The 14,948-nt window shown below is 39.0% G+C and overlaps 1 protein-coding gene across 1 annotated transcript in view; it reads right to left on the bottom strand.

The window, feature by feature from the left end:
- The window catches only part of plce1 (phospholipase C, epsilon 1), a 63,887-nt gene that overhangs the window by 15,455 nt on the left and 33,484 nt on the right, over positions 1-14,948 (bottom strand). The window contains exons 6-9 of the mRNA XM_018761086.2: positions 8,404-8,720; positions 4,080-4,225; positions 3,335-3,593; positions 3,042-3,250 (exon numbers count right to left, since the gene is read on the bottom strand). Coding sequence (XP_018616602.2) covers positions 3,042-3,250; positions 3,335-3,593; positions 4,080-4,225; positions 8,404-8,720 — 931 coding nt within the window. The remainder of the gene's footprint in view (positions 1-3,041; positions 3,251-3,334; positions 3,594-4,079; positions 4,226-8,403; positions 8,721-14,948) is intronic.

Below are 14,948 nucleotides of genomic sequence, written 5' to 3' on the forward strand. Positions count from 1 at the left end.
ACCACATTCCAATGCCACATGAATAAAACCCAACTGCAAAACTGCAAAGTTGCAGTGACAGAAAGGTTAACTTACAAGACATGGTTTGACTCAGATGTGTTCCTGACAGGCACTGAACTAGGGTAGAGGAATGAGTAGGAGGAGAAAGAGAAAGAAGGGTCACAAAGTCATGTAAAGAAAAGACAAGAGAATAAAAGTAAAGCAGATGGAAAAGCTTGGCATAGAGACCCATCTACAGTGTGTGGATTTTCAGTTTCCCAAAAAAGTGATCTAAACTATGAGACTCAAGGCATAAAACTTAGACAAGAGATGAAGTCCCACAAAAAACTCTGAGACAGTCCAGAGCACACAGGACAAAACTAAATATTGGATCCAAACCTCTTCCTCCTTAGATCTGTGTCTCCATGCTGAGGTCAAACAGAGCCCCATGTCTGTCTTTTTTTTTTTGCAAGAATTTAGGTCTGGAAGATACTTGATTTTCCATTACAGGTGATTCAGATTTTATTGGTTTTTAATATGTAAGTTCATGTTCTATTTATCACTATCTAGTATACCTATTCCTCATTGACTGGGCCTAATTTGTTCTTGAAAATCAATCCAATATCAAAAAAAAACAGATGACAAGGTTACATTCCATTATTCCATTAATTACAATTTGTTCCAACACTAAATGACGTGCAACAACTACATCAAATATAAAATTTAAAAATGATGACGTCATTAAGTAAACTCTGCAATGGACTGGCATCTCATCCAGGGTGTATTCCTCTCCCTCAGCCTAATGCCCAACGCTTCCAGGATAGGGTCCAGTTCACCATGACCCTGTTCAGTCCAAGCAATTATTGAAATTGGATTGATGGATAAACTTATTATGATAGTCTTTGTGGTCTGACATATGGAAGAAGATGTTGCTGACTCAGGAGGAGTGGGAAGCAATTGGTGGAGAAGACTCTGGTGGAGAGAGTGACATTTAACCCTTGCTCTCACTTGATCTTTAACACAACAAATTCCTTGCACTGTGGTTTGAGACAAACATAACACAAGAAATCTCTATCTCTTCCACCACACCCTATACACTTTAACACTTCCAGCTTTGTTTCCCCCAGACTATAAGCTACTCATAGGTGCTTTGCCTTCTTCCCTACCTTCACTACCATTTTCCTTAATTTTTATCTTGTTTAGGAGCCATTTTTCATAAACACAGCACTATAATAAAAAATTTTAAATTACACAATGAATCCACAGTGGTGAAAAAGGATGAAAACAGAAACATGGGGATATGCCAGACCACAAAGTGCTGAACCACAGATGAGCATGTGGCACAGCTTTCAAATGCAGTCTTGGTTTATCATGCTAGACTGAATGTTGCCAGTGGGGACTGGATATATGAAATTTTACACTGATTAGTGACAAGTAATAGCTGACTGGATATGTGAAAGACCAGATATTGGGAAGCCAAATAAGGCTTATCTGTATTGTATTAATCTTTGGAAAGCAGCTGAAATTTACATTGCGTACAGTGCTGCTAATAGCCAAATGTATGTCCAGATGACAATAAGCTGATTGCAAAATTTATATATTCATGGAATATAGGAATTTAAAAACAGCAGAAATGTTGCATGTTTTTTTTTTTTAATACCCTAATTTACCCTAATGAAAAGTAGAAAATAAGAAGTACCTAGTACTTAGTAAGTAGTGAAATATAACCAGAAATATATTTTGCCACCTATAAATATGGACAGCCACAAAAAAGAAAGATACATGTGGCATCAAAAAAACAAATAAACTATATGTAACACAAGAAAGAAAAAAATTCCTTCTGCATACTTTAACAAGTTCTATATTACATCACATTAGCACCAAGCCAAAGGTTCTACTGTTGAGGGAGGACAATGGAAGTACTTCAGACAGTCACAAGATTTACGTACCTTAGTTTGATATCCTATATGTCTAAAGTTTTACTGAATGTTTTCCTTAGAAATAAAAAAGTACTACAGTATTAAAGGTCTATATTTATCCCATACCTCATTTACCAGTTGCTATGTATACTGTAATACTATTTATAGTCTTTATTTATCCCACTTTGTATGAATAGTTATACATTTTCTTGGAGAAATATTAATGCGTATGACTATGCGGTGCTGCCCCAGACCCCACCGGTGGGTTTACATAATACATATTATATGCACCGTATTACCTTTCTAAAACTCGAAACTGAAGAGTTTCAGATAATTAATTATGGACCCAAATTCCCAAAAAATGGCACAGTACTGAAGTCTACATAATTAACTTTGCACTCCATTTAAAGGGCATTATGTCAGCACCACCAGACCGGTTTCTATGGATCCTGGGACATCTCGTTACATTCTGATACACACAGTACAACAAACGTTGACCAAAGCTCCAAGAGATGTTTACAATAAATTTAATTTTCATTCTATGAAATATTGATTCCATGATAGAAATTGGTCACTGAAAGCATCCGAAGTACCTGACTCAACATTGATAAGTCAAACTTATGCAAAACAGATCGTATCTTAATCACTGTGATCAAAATTTTGTAATTAACCTAATTTGTGTCGGGAAAAAATCCAACTATAAACTATAAATTGCAAATACCTCACTTTATAGCACAGTAAAGTGGATTCTTTCCTTCAACGCTGTTACACAACAGCTCGCATGGTATTGCTTTTGAGAATAAAAATGAATAAGGTCCGATAAACCATTCAAATAGTTTTACTCAGACTGTAACTTGTAAAAGTGGCACAATATTCATTCTTTCATTTTAAAGTTCAGATAGTGAAAACAATATAACCCCATGATACAACCATGCAATCTAGCCAAATGTGATTTGTTAAATCAATTAAGAATTTATCTATTACAACAGACCAAAGAATTCTGCAATCATGCAATACCTTGCTATTCTTCTTATTTATGTTAAAGTCATATAAAAATCAAATGAGAACGAAAATACTGGTTGTGCAGTCAATGCATTTGATTACAGAATGGTAACATGGAATATGTGACTGCGGGAGACTCACTGGTTCCTGTTTCTGTCTTTTAAAGAGGACCTCTGGAAAGGGAAGCCCTCACGCTGGGTCTCCTCTCCATCATCTGACTCCAGACTGCGGTTGCAGCTGCGGATAGTCTGCAGGATGCTGTTGACAGTGGCCTCCTTCTCTGAATTGTGCAGACCATCCTTCCCTGTCCGCTGCAGGAAGTGCTCCTGACCGCTGTAGTCTGTGATGAACTGGAGAGGACCAGGTGGTTTAAGAGGCTGTTGAGCCTTGAGAAGTGTGTGTGTGTGTGTGTTTGTGAGCACTCAAATCCCCACCTCGATAGAGTCATCTTGGGAGTCCATCCGCGGACTCAGGCTGATCAGGCTGGCCACCCCATTGAGAGCATCATTTAGCTCCTTCAGGAAGACCCCACAGAAGGGCACCACCTTGCAGCCTGGAATGTTCAGGGCACGGTTCACCACCTTCTTGTACTCAGAAGACGACTCGTGCTGCGCCATGGCATCCTTCAGCCTTCGCATTGTCTCAATGTCGGACTGGTCCATGAATTGCCACATCTTAAGAACTTTACGAGACCTGAGCCATGTGAAAAAATATTGTGATTTGTCTTTTTATTGGTAGTAACACCAATGAAAACTCACAAACACTAACTACATGCTATACCAAAAACAAAACAACTGATACATATTGACATTGCATTTGCACTTTAATTTGGATTAACTGATTTTGTACCAAAAATGAGACAGTGAAGTAAATAAAAATCTTCAAAATCTTCAAAATATTCAAACTAGCCAACGAAAATGCAAGCATGGTGTGCGCGATTGGTTTATCTGGAACATATTAACAGATCCATCAGATTTCAGCATAGCCCTCTAGACCACAGAACATCTCCATCATCATAATGTTGATACTTTAAGGAACAATCTCCCATTATTGTGTTCTTCCAGATCATTCCAGGAAACTCCATCAAGGCACTGCAGTCACCTTTGACTTCACCTAGTGCAAAAATGGTGTGCACCAGAGAAGGAAAAAGGGCAGTATTCTGGATATTCTGTGCCTCACCTGAGCCCTGCCAGGAACTCCATGACAGCATTGTAGTTACCCATGTTCCAGCAGCACCTTGCCACATGAACCAAGTAGGAGAAGACCTCCCTCTTTTCTTCCATGGAGCCAGCAGTCAGGATCAGCCACGTGACCCAGGAGCTAACCTACCAAAGGAATAAAGGTGTAAGTACAGGCATCCCTTGATTTACAAACTCTTTAAGAAAAAATTTGGTATAACAGGTCTTGGCTTTTGATACCAAATTATTAATTAACAGAACCCAAAAAAAAAAAAAAACAGTATAAAAATTTATCCAGCAGTGTGCAGTAACTCTGGTGCTGGAGTTTTCAGCACACAGATGAACTGAACAAACCCAACAACACACACAAAGTCTGAAACCGCTAGTTTTGTCAAATTTCCACGTCTGCTTTTATTTTTAATACCTATCACTGGCCCAGCTCACAAACAAGTTACATGTACAGATTATACTAAACTATGTAATATTGTGATATTTTCTGTAATATAAAGGTAGAAAACAATACTTAAATATACACTACAAAGTAAACCAAACACTACATGCAATTAAACACAGCAATAGCTTGTGAGAGAAGTGCACTTAATCCCAAAAATAATGGATATGTCCAGCCATACCCTTTCATTAAAGCTGACAGCAGGACCCCATTTCCTTGCTAGTTAAAGCAGCTAGAATGAGGTACAAAAATTATTCTGTTGCTTGAATATCTAAAGCATTCCAAAAGTTAAGCCATTCAGTGGTGTGTGATCAGTGCAAAGTCATGTCATCTCTCTGCCCAGCCTGCTGCTCTATGGTTACAGAGAGAGGGAAATGTCAGCAGGCTTATTTCAAAGAAAAAAACATGTCCTAGATATCATCTTACAGAGCTATGGAAGACTACCAAACATACCAAAGCTGAACCTCAGACACAGAATCCAATGAAGAGGAAGTCCAAGGGACATTTACGTTATGTTCCCACACCTGTGTCAGTATAGAAAACAGCAGATAACTGGAAGCCTCTATGTGGCATTGCTTAGAAGCTGTCAGGAAATATTTACACAGTGCAAAGTTGTCATTACTAAGAAATTGTAATACAGTATTACCATAACAGTTTGAGTTGAGCATAACTCAAAGAGCAAACAAAAAGAACTATTTATACTATTGATTTCCTAGATGTGTACCAAAGACTTTAATGGCAATCTGTACACTCAACACAAATGAGATGGAATTCAGAATGGATTAGCAGAGACTTTCTACCAGATGCTTCCAAATCCAGTCCTGGGAGGGAGTTCTTTGTCCTGCAGCAGCCAATGGTAAAAATAGCTAGCTAGGATGCACAGTCTGGTATTCATCCCTGCCATCTGACATTGCGATTGAGTAACAAAGACCAACACTAACTTGGAGAGTGTGTTACATCAGTGCCCTAGCTCTAATCCTCTGCACTCATAATATACCCAGAGGGCTGAAGGATCATTTTTTAAGGCCATGCCAAGTACCGCTTGTATTGTGGGAGACATTAAAGCAGCAAAAGTGCAACAGACATATATGCAGTCAAATGGAATTCAGTAGAATTACAAAACAGCTAGTGATCAGGTCTGAAATAAATGTGATATGTCACAACTTATTGTGAAACCAAAAACATTGTGTCCTATTTACAGGTATTCCTTGGTGAAGGGAATAAGTGGACAAGAGGAGACAGCATTCTGCACAGAATTAGCCAAAATTCTACTTCACCATGTTTCAACAGATTAAGAATTTGGAGCAGCTAACATTTTGAGCAAAGTGATTTTTTTCAAGACCTAGAGGAAATCATCTCGATGATTAACAGATAAAACCTTGATGATAAATAAGGGCAAATCAGAGTGTCGAGCATAACTGGATCACTGGGATGCTGTACTGGATCACTGGTCTTTTGCCACATCATAGAAACCGAAGCTATACAATAGACATGCTAACAAATCCCTAATATGTTAGGAGCTAAGAAAAATACAGAAAAATTAACAGTTATGCTTGTACAGGTTGTATGTGACTAAAATCCTGGATGGAACTTTCATTCAATCTGCAGAAGTAAAAAGGAATGAGTCAGAAACATACCACATAATGCAAAGGAACGGGGCATTGGGTGGTTGTTATGAGGGGGAGAACAAAAAAACTCAGCCCAATGCATTTCTGAGATGAACCTGTTCTTTACAAATCAAGCTCAAGAGAGAAATTTAAACAAACCACATGACGCCAGATACTTCACTGATTCAGCACATCTGATACTGTGTTGTACACTATTTCTACTGATATGTGGCTCTTATGTAACCACTGCTGCTTCATCATTGTGGGCACCTGTTTCTGACCCAACAAAAAAAACAGGAGTGTAACCAATAATCTGAGAGGATTCTTTGTTGTGCTGATGACTCAAATATCTTACCACATCTGCATTTTAACCTGCTGAAACCACAGTTTCTGCTCCTCCTAATGCAAAGAAGCCCAATAAGGAACAACTTGCATAACAACAAGCGTGACATTATCATTTTTTACATTCTGCAAGATTTTTTGCCATTTTCCTCCAGTGGAAAACTGAACTGTTCCAACTGTAGAGCAAAAGATAATCCAGATGAATTTGGAAACAAATCATCTGATGGGATTTCAAATTGTTTAATGAGAACCAAAAGTTAGTGACACAAATAATGTGAATCACCAAGCTAGGGGGTGAGATCTGAAAATCCAGACATGCGTATTGCACATAGGGGGGGAAAAAAAAAAAAGATGGATGTAGTATATATTTCACAAGTCGTTTAATAAGTACTGTTATTTTACATAAGTTACTTTTGCTACACTGCTGACTGACTGACTTAGAAAATAGAAGTTTTGGCTTTTTAACTAAACATACATTACATTTTACATTTACAGAAACATAGGGTACAAAGACAGCTGATCACAGCACACATCAATCTAACACCAACCTATGTGAAAATCTGTCACAGATACCCTGGGTAATGCAATACACGAGTATTCTATGAGATAACTGAAAACTTCATTCTTAAAAAAAAGGATGCACAAAATAGATGTAAATGCAGATAGATAAAAAATTCATTTGGTTTTTAACAGATATTAATACAGCATTTTGTGTTACAGCAATTTAGATTTTTCCATGTACTGATTTAAAGTGCATCTAATCACACTTGTTAAGAGCTAAATTATATCTTTTAATTTAAAAGAAATTGGAAAAATCAGAACACGTCAGTTTACAGGCTCAGCAGTGCTCTCTGAAATGAAGGGATAAAACACACCGGTTCCTATTAAAACGCAAACAGCATGAATTGAACAGAATCAAAAAGACAAGTGTGACTAAGCAATAAATGCGCAGTTTGACCTCAACTGAATTCTACTCATTCTCACATATCTGTAGCTGCCACAAACAAATACTGGCAGATTTACACAAACCCCCTAAAGAAAGAGGTAAGACAATAGGCTTTCAAAAATATTCTCAAATGTTTACATAATATGAGGATTTTCTGTGTTTAACCTTTGACCCACTGTACTTATATAACCTCAGAAATTCTCAGCATCCTTCAGACTTTTCTAATGCTTTTTCATGGCAAGTATCTGCATTCTACACTGATTGGTTCATTCCTGGAAAAATCATTCAGACTGTGAAATTGGTCTGTCCCCATGCTACACAATCCCATGAAGCCTCTTTATGCTAAATTAATATTATTATTATTATTATTATTACTACTACCACCTTTATTTGCCTTTGTCCATGGCACCGTACAGTGTAATGTAAGCTACATTTACAACTATTCAGCATTCAGACAACAGGCTATTCTTCCTGCAGTAATCTAGGGTAAATACTCTACACTACTCACACACACACACACATTTTCAGAACCGCTTGTCCCACACAGGGTCACGGGGAACCGGAGCCTACCCGGTAACACAGGGCGTAAGGCCAGAAGGGGAGGGGACACACCCAGGACGGGACGCCAGTCCGTCACAAGGCACCCCAAGCGGGACTCGAACCCCAGACCCACCGGAGAGCAGGACTGTGGTCCAACCCACTGCGCCACCGCACTCCCTCTCTACACTACTCATTACCTCCTATTCAGCTGATATTAACTCAGCACAAATGCTGACCTCCCAACAGCAACATATACCTTCAGATTGCAAAGTGAGAACTAAACATTACACCACCTGCTTCCTACTTATCACTGACCGCCCTGGGGACCTTAAAGTTGCAAGGAAATAGTCTTAAACACTACTGTATCTGCTTAACTAAACATTACTATACAAGCTGATGTGTTAAGTGTATTGCCCCCAGTCAGGCTGGGGGAGCTTACCTCATTGAAGCGGGTGACCAGCTCCTCCACAGCATCCCCTCGGTTTGTGCCAGCAGACATGGCGGGTGCTGACAGCGAGGCCTTCAGGTGTGGATGGCGACGCTGGCACTCGGGGCTGCCTATGTCATAGGTGAGGAAGCGGAGGTAGTCCAGTGGAAAAACTTGGCGGTACAGACGCTGCTCCTGCTCTGTCAGGATGGCGGCAATCTCCTCAGGAAACTGGATCAGATGACGCAGATCCACCAGCTCCCTACTGATGCCTGTCGGGCTGGAGGGCAGTGTGCCTGGTCCGGCCATCGTGCCACACAGTTGGCGCTCTATAAGAAAAGCGGCAGGAGATAAACCCATTACTAGAGAACATCTTTCAACTACAGACATCTTAAAGCATCCTCACAAATGCAACAAACTAAATAAAGTAGTATAGGCACGTCTCTGATTAACAAAAAATGTGTTCAACATACACTGCCGCAAATAAGACAAAGGTATATGACATTCATGTATAGTAACATACTATTCATATGAAAATTCAGTTACCAGTTCAATAAATTTCCAAGTTAAGGGTCAGATCATATGGGTTGCATCTCAAGGCAAGTTCCTGTGAAGTAAGGTCAACTATAGATTATTCACCATGATTGTGCCAGATGTGACACTAATCCTGAAACCAGCAACTCCCAATAAGTACAATCTTTCCCAGTGGATTTTTAAATAATATCCTTCCTGTTCCTCAGAGGAGGGAGAGCCCTGGTGCTCATCTCCCAAACAGCACTCTTCACAGCTCCCTGGAACATTTAAGTGTTCTGGTAACAGAACTCAGCCTCTCCGGTGACACATAGAGTGAAACTCAGAACAGCCGGACTGTTACGTTGGTATGGTGAGCAAAGCACAAAGCACAAGTACAATAAATACAGAGACCTAGACTGTAATCTGGACATCATCAGCGAACAAAGTCGGCATTAACATGTTCCGGGTAACCTAACAGATGTGATAAACAAAGCCATACCTCCTTGTAGGCCTTGTAAACGGAGGGAAAAAAAACAAGAGCAGTGTGAAGTTTATAGTGTTTCAATTTTGCATCCTGTCTCATCTATTCCAGCAGGGAACACAGAGTGCAAACGATGTCCAAAAGTAGTACATTACTTACTGCTCCTGTGAATGGATCTGTACCTGTCCTGGAACAAAATTTACAGTTGGTAGTCATAAATTGCTGGAACTAAAAATAAGGTCTGAACAGCATGTGGCAGAAATGCGTCCACGGCTGAAGGGCCAAGCAGAGGAGCGCAGCTGTGTTTCCTAATGCTAACAGCAATACCGCTTCACCTCAGGCCCCTAGTCAAAATCCACCTGTAAATATCCTCTCTACCTCGATTTTCCTTGCCACATGCAGGTTCCTTTGTGGATAACAGGGAAACGGACAGAACTTGAACGATGAACCTCGGTGCAGCAAGTGGTAGGGAACGAACTAGGTTTGCTTGAGACTTTCATGTCTGCAGCTATGTCTCCTCCTCTCAGTGTAATGCATAAATTGTACTTTTGCTGAGATGTACTTTGCTTTGGACAAAAGCGTCTGCTAAATGAATAAATGTAAGTGATACAGCTCCTTCACCGCCTTAGCATTAAGTACCAGAAACAATATGAGACAAAGAAAGGCAAGCAGCCTCTGCAAAAATACATATTGTTTTTTACATCCATGAGTGCTGCATATTAAGTCTTACGTGCAAACAGTTGGGATTTTGAATTAACTTTTTCTATTGTGAAAAATAATGTAACTTTGCCCAACAAACAGCATCAACTGGCAATACTGAATTAACATACATTGTTCATCTCTGTGCCTTTTTGAGTTGATAAACTCAATCACTGTTCACTGGGCTTGTTACAAACCTGAATTATGTCCCTTAACTTCTAATAATTACCAGCAAACCAAGGACCTAAGCGACACATGTTGCCATAGTGACTTGAAGTGCTATCTTGCCAGTACTACAGAAGTCACATAAGCACATAATAATTTGATCTTACAAGTCACCTTTTGCTGAACGTGCCCAAGTACACTGAAGTATTTTTTAAACAATTTAACATTTTCAGTGTTGGAAAAATAACTTGTTTTTGTATTCTGAGAGGCAAAACAGAAGAATGTAATATTAAATGGAAAAAATTACATGGCAACAAATTACGTTATCAAAACCCATGTAGTAACAATGACAGTCATATGGATAGTCTGTGAGAGTTCACAAAGAGATTCCATTTAATGGGAAAGCAACTGCTAACAAAAAGATAGCAGATATGTTTTTTGTTGGTAAAGTTTGAAAGGGTGAAGCAAGTGGCACAGCACAGTGATTAGCGCTGCTGCCTTGCAAATGAAGGACTCGGTTTCAAATCCTTGCTCCTCCTGCAGTATCCTTGAGCAAGGCACCTATCTTGTTACAGTAAAATTTACTCAGCTGTATAAATGAATGAATCATTGTATCTTAGTGTACAAACCCAACGTAAGCCACGTTGGAGAATGGCATCTGGTGAAGGGAAAAAAATACAAGACTTCAAAATGCTTCTTTTAACCACAGAGAACATATTTCTTGAAATTTAATGGAAAAAAAAAAAAAAGTGCTGTCATTTGTTATGCATTTACCACCAGAAATCTTTTGAAGTTTCTCTCTTAGGGCATCAGAAAGGAGAGAGCATTAATTGTGAAAAATTAGCACTTCGATGCTTTGTGAATTATTTCTGTGTGAAAATTAATTATTCATATTCATCTACTTATCTGCTTATTTTCTTGCTTGTTTTCAGAAACCATTTTGATGTCTGTAAACTGGGTAGGAGTGCTAATTTGGGAAAACCAAGCTTGGTAATGACTGCTGGAAATTTTCCAAATGGGCCAGTCTTGTGCATTATCCGTTAATAATCCCTAAGATTTAGGAAGTGCCAAAATGAGAAATTCATTAACAAAGGACAAAACTAGTTATCCCCACAGTCTGCACTCCAATATCCAGCAAATGAAATCAAAATGAGATTGAAACCATCAGAGTTGAATATCATCGTCATTACATAAAACAACAAAATAAGCAAAAATGGGGAAGAATCAAAATAATACACCAATGAAAAGGAAAAAAATATCTATACCTGAAGTTTTCCCTTCTAAATTATGGCTCGGTCTGTGTTTCCAATTACAGCACACTGAAATTAAAGCATCTACTACATTTCATGTTCATAACACAACATCAGCCACAATTCAGGCTTGGGCTCATCAGTGTTGCTGCCCTACCTGTTCTATTGAGATGTGTAATTGTATTCTATATTTTACTGTACTTTTTAAATGCTGACTACAATACATATCAAGAAGGCATTGCCTCAAATTTGTTTTGTTTTAAAAGATAAAGTGGAATAAAATATAGAGAAATCAGAGGGGAAGGTTCCTTAGCTGAAATACTGTCAGCCAAAATTCACATTATCTGATTTTATCTCTCATGCTCTCTACCTCCCTCTCAGTTTAATTTAATTCAAATTTTATTCTGTTCAACACTGCTTTACTGGCATATTCAAAAAGCTTGCAGCTCTTGCCAGAGCAATTAACATACATAAACACTGAACAGGAAAATGTGAAAAGACTGAGAAGATGTCACACTAAAGGAAGAATAAGCATTACAAAAAGAGTAAATACTAATTATAATAAAAATAATTTTATCCAAATGCATTAACAGAAATAGATTTTACTATAACTGAATATAATTAAATGGAAAATAAATTTAGAATACAACTTCCAAAAGCCAACATGTATGTCTGTTTGTACCAATTTTGTTTCAGGAATATGTCCAGCATTGTATCCATTTCCTGGATATATCTGATATTGATTCTGTCAAAAGGCAGTAACACATTGTAATCAGTGAACACAGAAAAAACACAGGAGGAAGAAGAAAACAGTGTAACATGATCAAGAAATTTTATATTAAATTCAGTTCAATTTATTTTTACAGAGCGCTATTCTCACGCAGTGACACAGAGTGCTTTAAGACAGGCATAAGGCAAGAAACACAAATACATCGGATAAAGAAACAAAGAAGACAGTTGACTACCGACTACCATAATGTAATGCTTTTATAGAGCTATAAGTATGTCTACTGGCCACGGAGGAAAGCAACAAAAACTCCCAACTGAAAATTGAGAGAGAAAAAAAATCTCTGGGGGTCCAAGGGACAGTGGCTGCCCACCCCTCCTGGGCATTCTAAATTAAGCAACAATTCTAATCCAGTTTACAAATAATAATGATATTGCTGCTATATACTACTTTGAATCCCCAGCATGGTATGTCTTGTCCATCATGGCAGTTGGTCAAAATTTCCCCCTCTATTTTAACTAGCCACTGTATCAGACCTCCCATACCACCAATCCTATCTTGCATCAACCATGTTCAGAAGAGATTCTGCTCTGAATCTTGTTTTTAAACGCATATTAAAATAAAGTAAAATAAAATAAAATAAGCAGGAATTGAGCCAAGAATTTATGCAACCCAACTGACACTGAAATGAAATGAGATGGGGAAGAGATGAGTTCTGATGACTTACTGGAATGGCTCCTTCACAAGAGGCCTGCGTCACTGCTGACACAATGCAATTAGGCTCTGGCTAGAAAGATTTCGGAAGCAATCCTCACGTAAATGACCAGTGTTTTCTTTTGCATGTTCATAAACACATATACAAACACAGCTGGTGGACCTGGGTGGATTATGGACTAACATACAAAGGAAACTAATGTCACTTGCAGAAGAGCTAAAGTCTTTGCCAGAGAGGTGCTCTGATGCTTCAAAGAGTATGAAATAAAAATACATTTAACAGGTGCCATGCACGCTTCAACCTGTGCCATTTATCAGTTTTCTGCTTAATTTGTCCATTACTAACAGTGTGTGTGTGTGTGTGTGTGTTGGTAAAAGCAGTGGCAACAATGTTTCCTGCATAAGCATACATTACACAAACACATGTATCACTCGCAAAACAGCAGCAAGATTAAATTACGCTAATCACAGTATTCCCTTGCATTAGACTTAATCCTTAATTTCAACTTGCTAGAAAGAACAAAAAATAGAAATCTACAGCAAAATTTAAATGTCAATCCTTCACAAAGTCCTGAAACACGGCAAGTCTAAACTATGATGCTCATCAGAATCTCAGCGCTCTACGGACCTCTGCAGCATCTGTATGTTGACAGTAATGTAAAAACCGGCACATCTCAGCATAAAACACCTGTTGATGAATCCTTAGTTTAGGAAAACAGTGAGACACAGCGCAGACAAATGTTTCTTTATAAAAAAAAAAAAAGTAACACATGCTTGAGAAAATGCGCTTTACCCTGATCAATGAATCTACACAAAGATGATAAAAGCATTCCGAGCAAATCTGTGTTCAGGCATCAGTCTGACTGGCAGGCAGACAAGCAAGCACCCCCCTGCCCTGATGCCATTCAGTAATGAATGAGAAAGACTGAAATGGATGGCTCTGTGCAGCCACACCACTGGAGAGCGCACTCACTGGCCAGCCGGCAATCTGTCCTCCGCAAGGTCTTCATGGATGTCTCGTCAAGACAGGACACGGGCAACCTTGGCCAGGCGCTGTGCTGCTGCGAGCTCTGCAAGTGCAGCAGAGGTGGGATGGGGAGGGCAAGCAGAGATGCACAGCACACAGCCACTCCACTCCACGTTGCCAGCAGCTGCACGTCTGCACTGCCTCTGCCTCCACCTGCCTCCAGTCAATGCCACTCATCCACACATGAAAGAGACAGCCCCACATCGCGTATGAGAGGAAGTCAGCTTCCCTAAGCGATCCCTGCTGACCATTTAACAGACCGGTGAGAGAGTTCAGCAGGAACTGCAGAATGAGTGGCCAACAATGGACAGAGGTGAAGAGCTTCTCAAAGAGCCCTTCGTCAACAAAGTACCTCTCCAAACTGAGAAAGAAGAAAAGTAGCGACATTCATTTACTCATGCTATCACTACCACAGCTATTAGCAGTATCTGTGTTTATACCACATGGCATTTGAGGGAGATTTTTTAATTAGTAAAATCAGTTGTGGAACACAGTATAATTCATGAATTTTATGCAAAATGGTCTGGAACTCTTTTTTATGAATATGTATGACTAGGTGAGAAATAGCTCATATGACAGCAGCTAAAAAAAAAAACACCTAATCCAGTCTTCAATCCTGGTCATGTGAATGGAGTCAACATGGTGCATAGCAAGGAAACGTAGCTTTAAAGACCCCTACAATACACCCAGAAATGCAAATCGGAATGATTTTTTCCCCTGGCTCTCCTTTGTGTCTACCACTCATGGATTCTGCTTTCTACAATATCTGCTCCTTTAAAGCTCATGTTAAAGTACAGGGGGTAATGCTGAAGATGCAAGGCTACATTTTATCCAACTTCAAACAAAAACCTACAAAAATTTCCCAGCACAACTAATCAAACAAAAAATACCTGCAAGAAAATATGCAGATACTTCTCTATCCTACCAAAGTATGATGGTGAACAAAAGTGAAAGAAAAAAGTCAAATACACTTCTCCTTTT

The sequence above is a fragment of the Scleropages formosus genome, chromosome 24, assembly GCF_900964775.1.
Source record: "Scleropages formosus chromosome 24, fSclFor1.1, whole genome shotgun sequence".
Lineage (NCBI taxonomy): Eukaryota > Metazoa > Chordata > Actinopteri > Osteoglossiformes > Osteoglossidae > Scleropages > Scleropages formosus.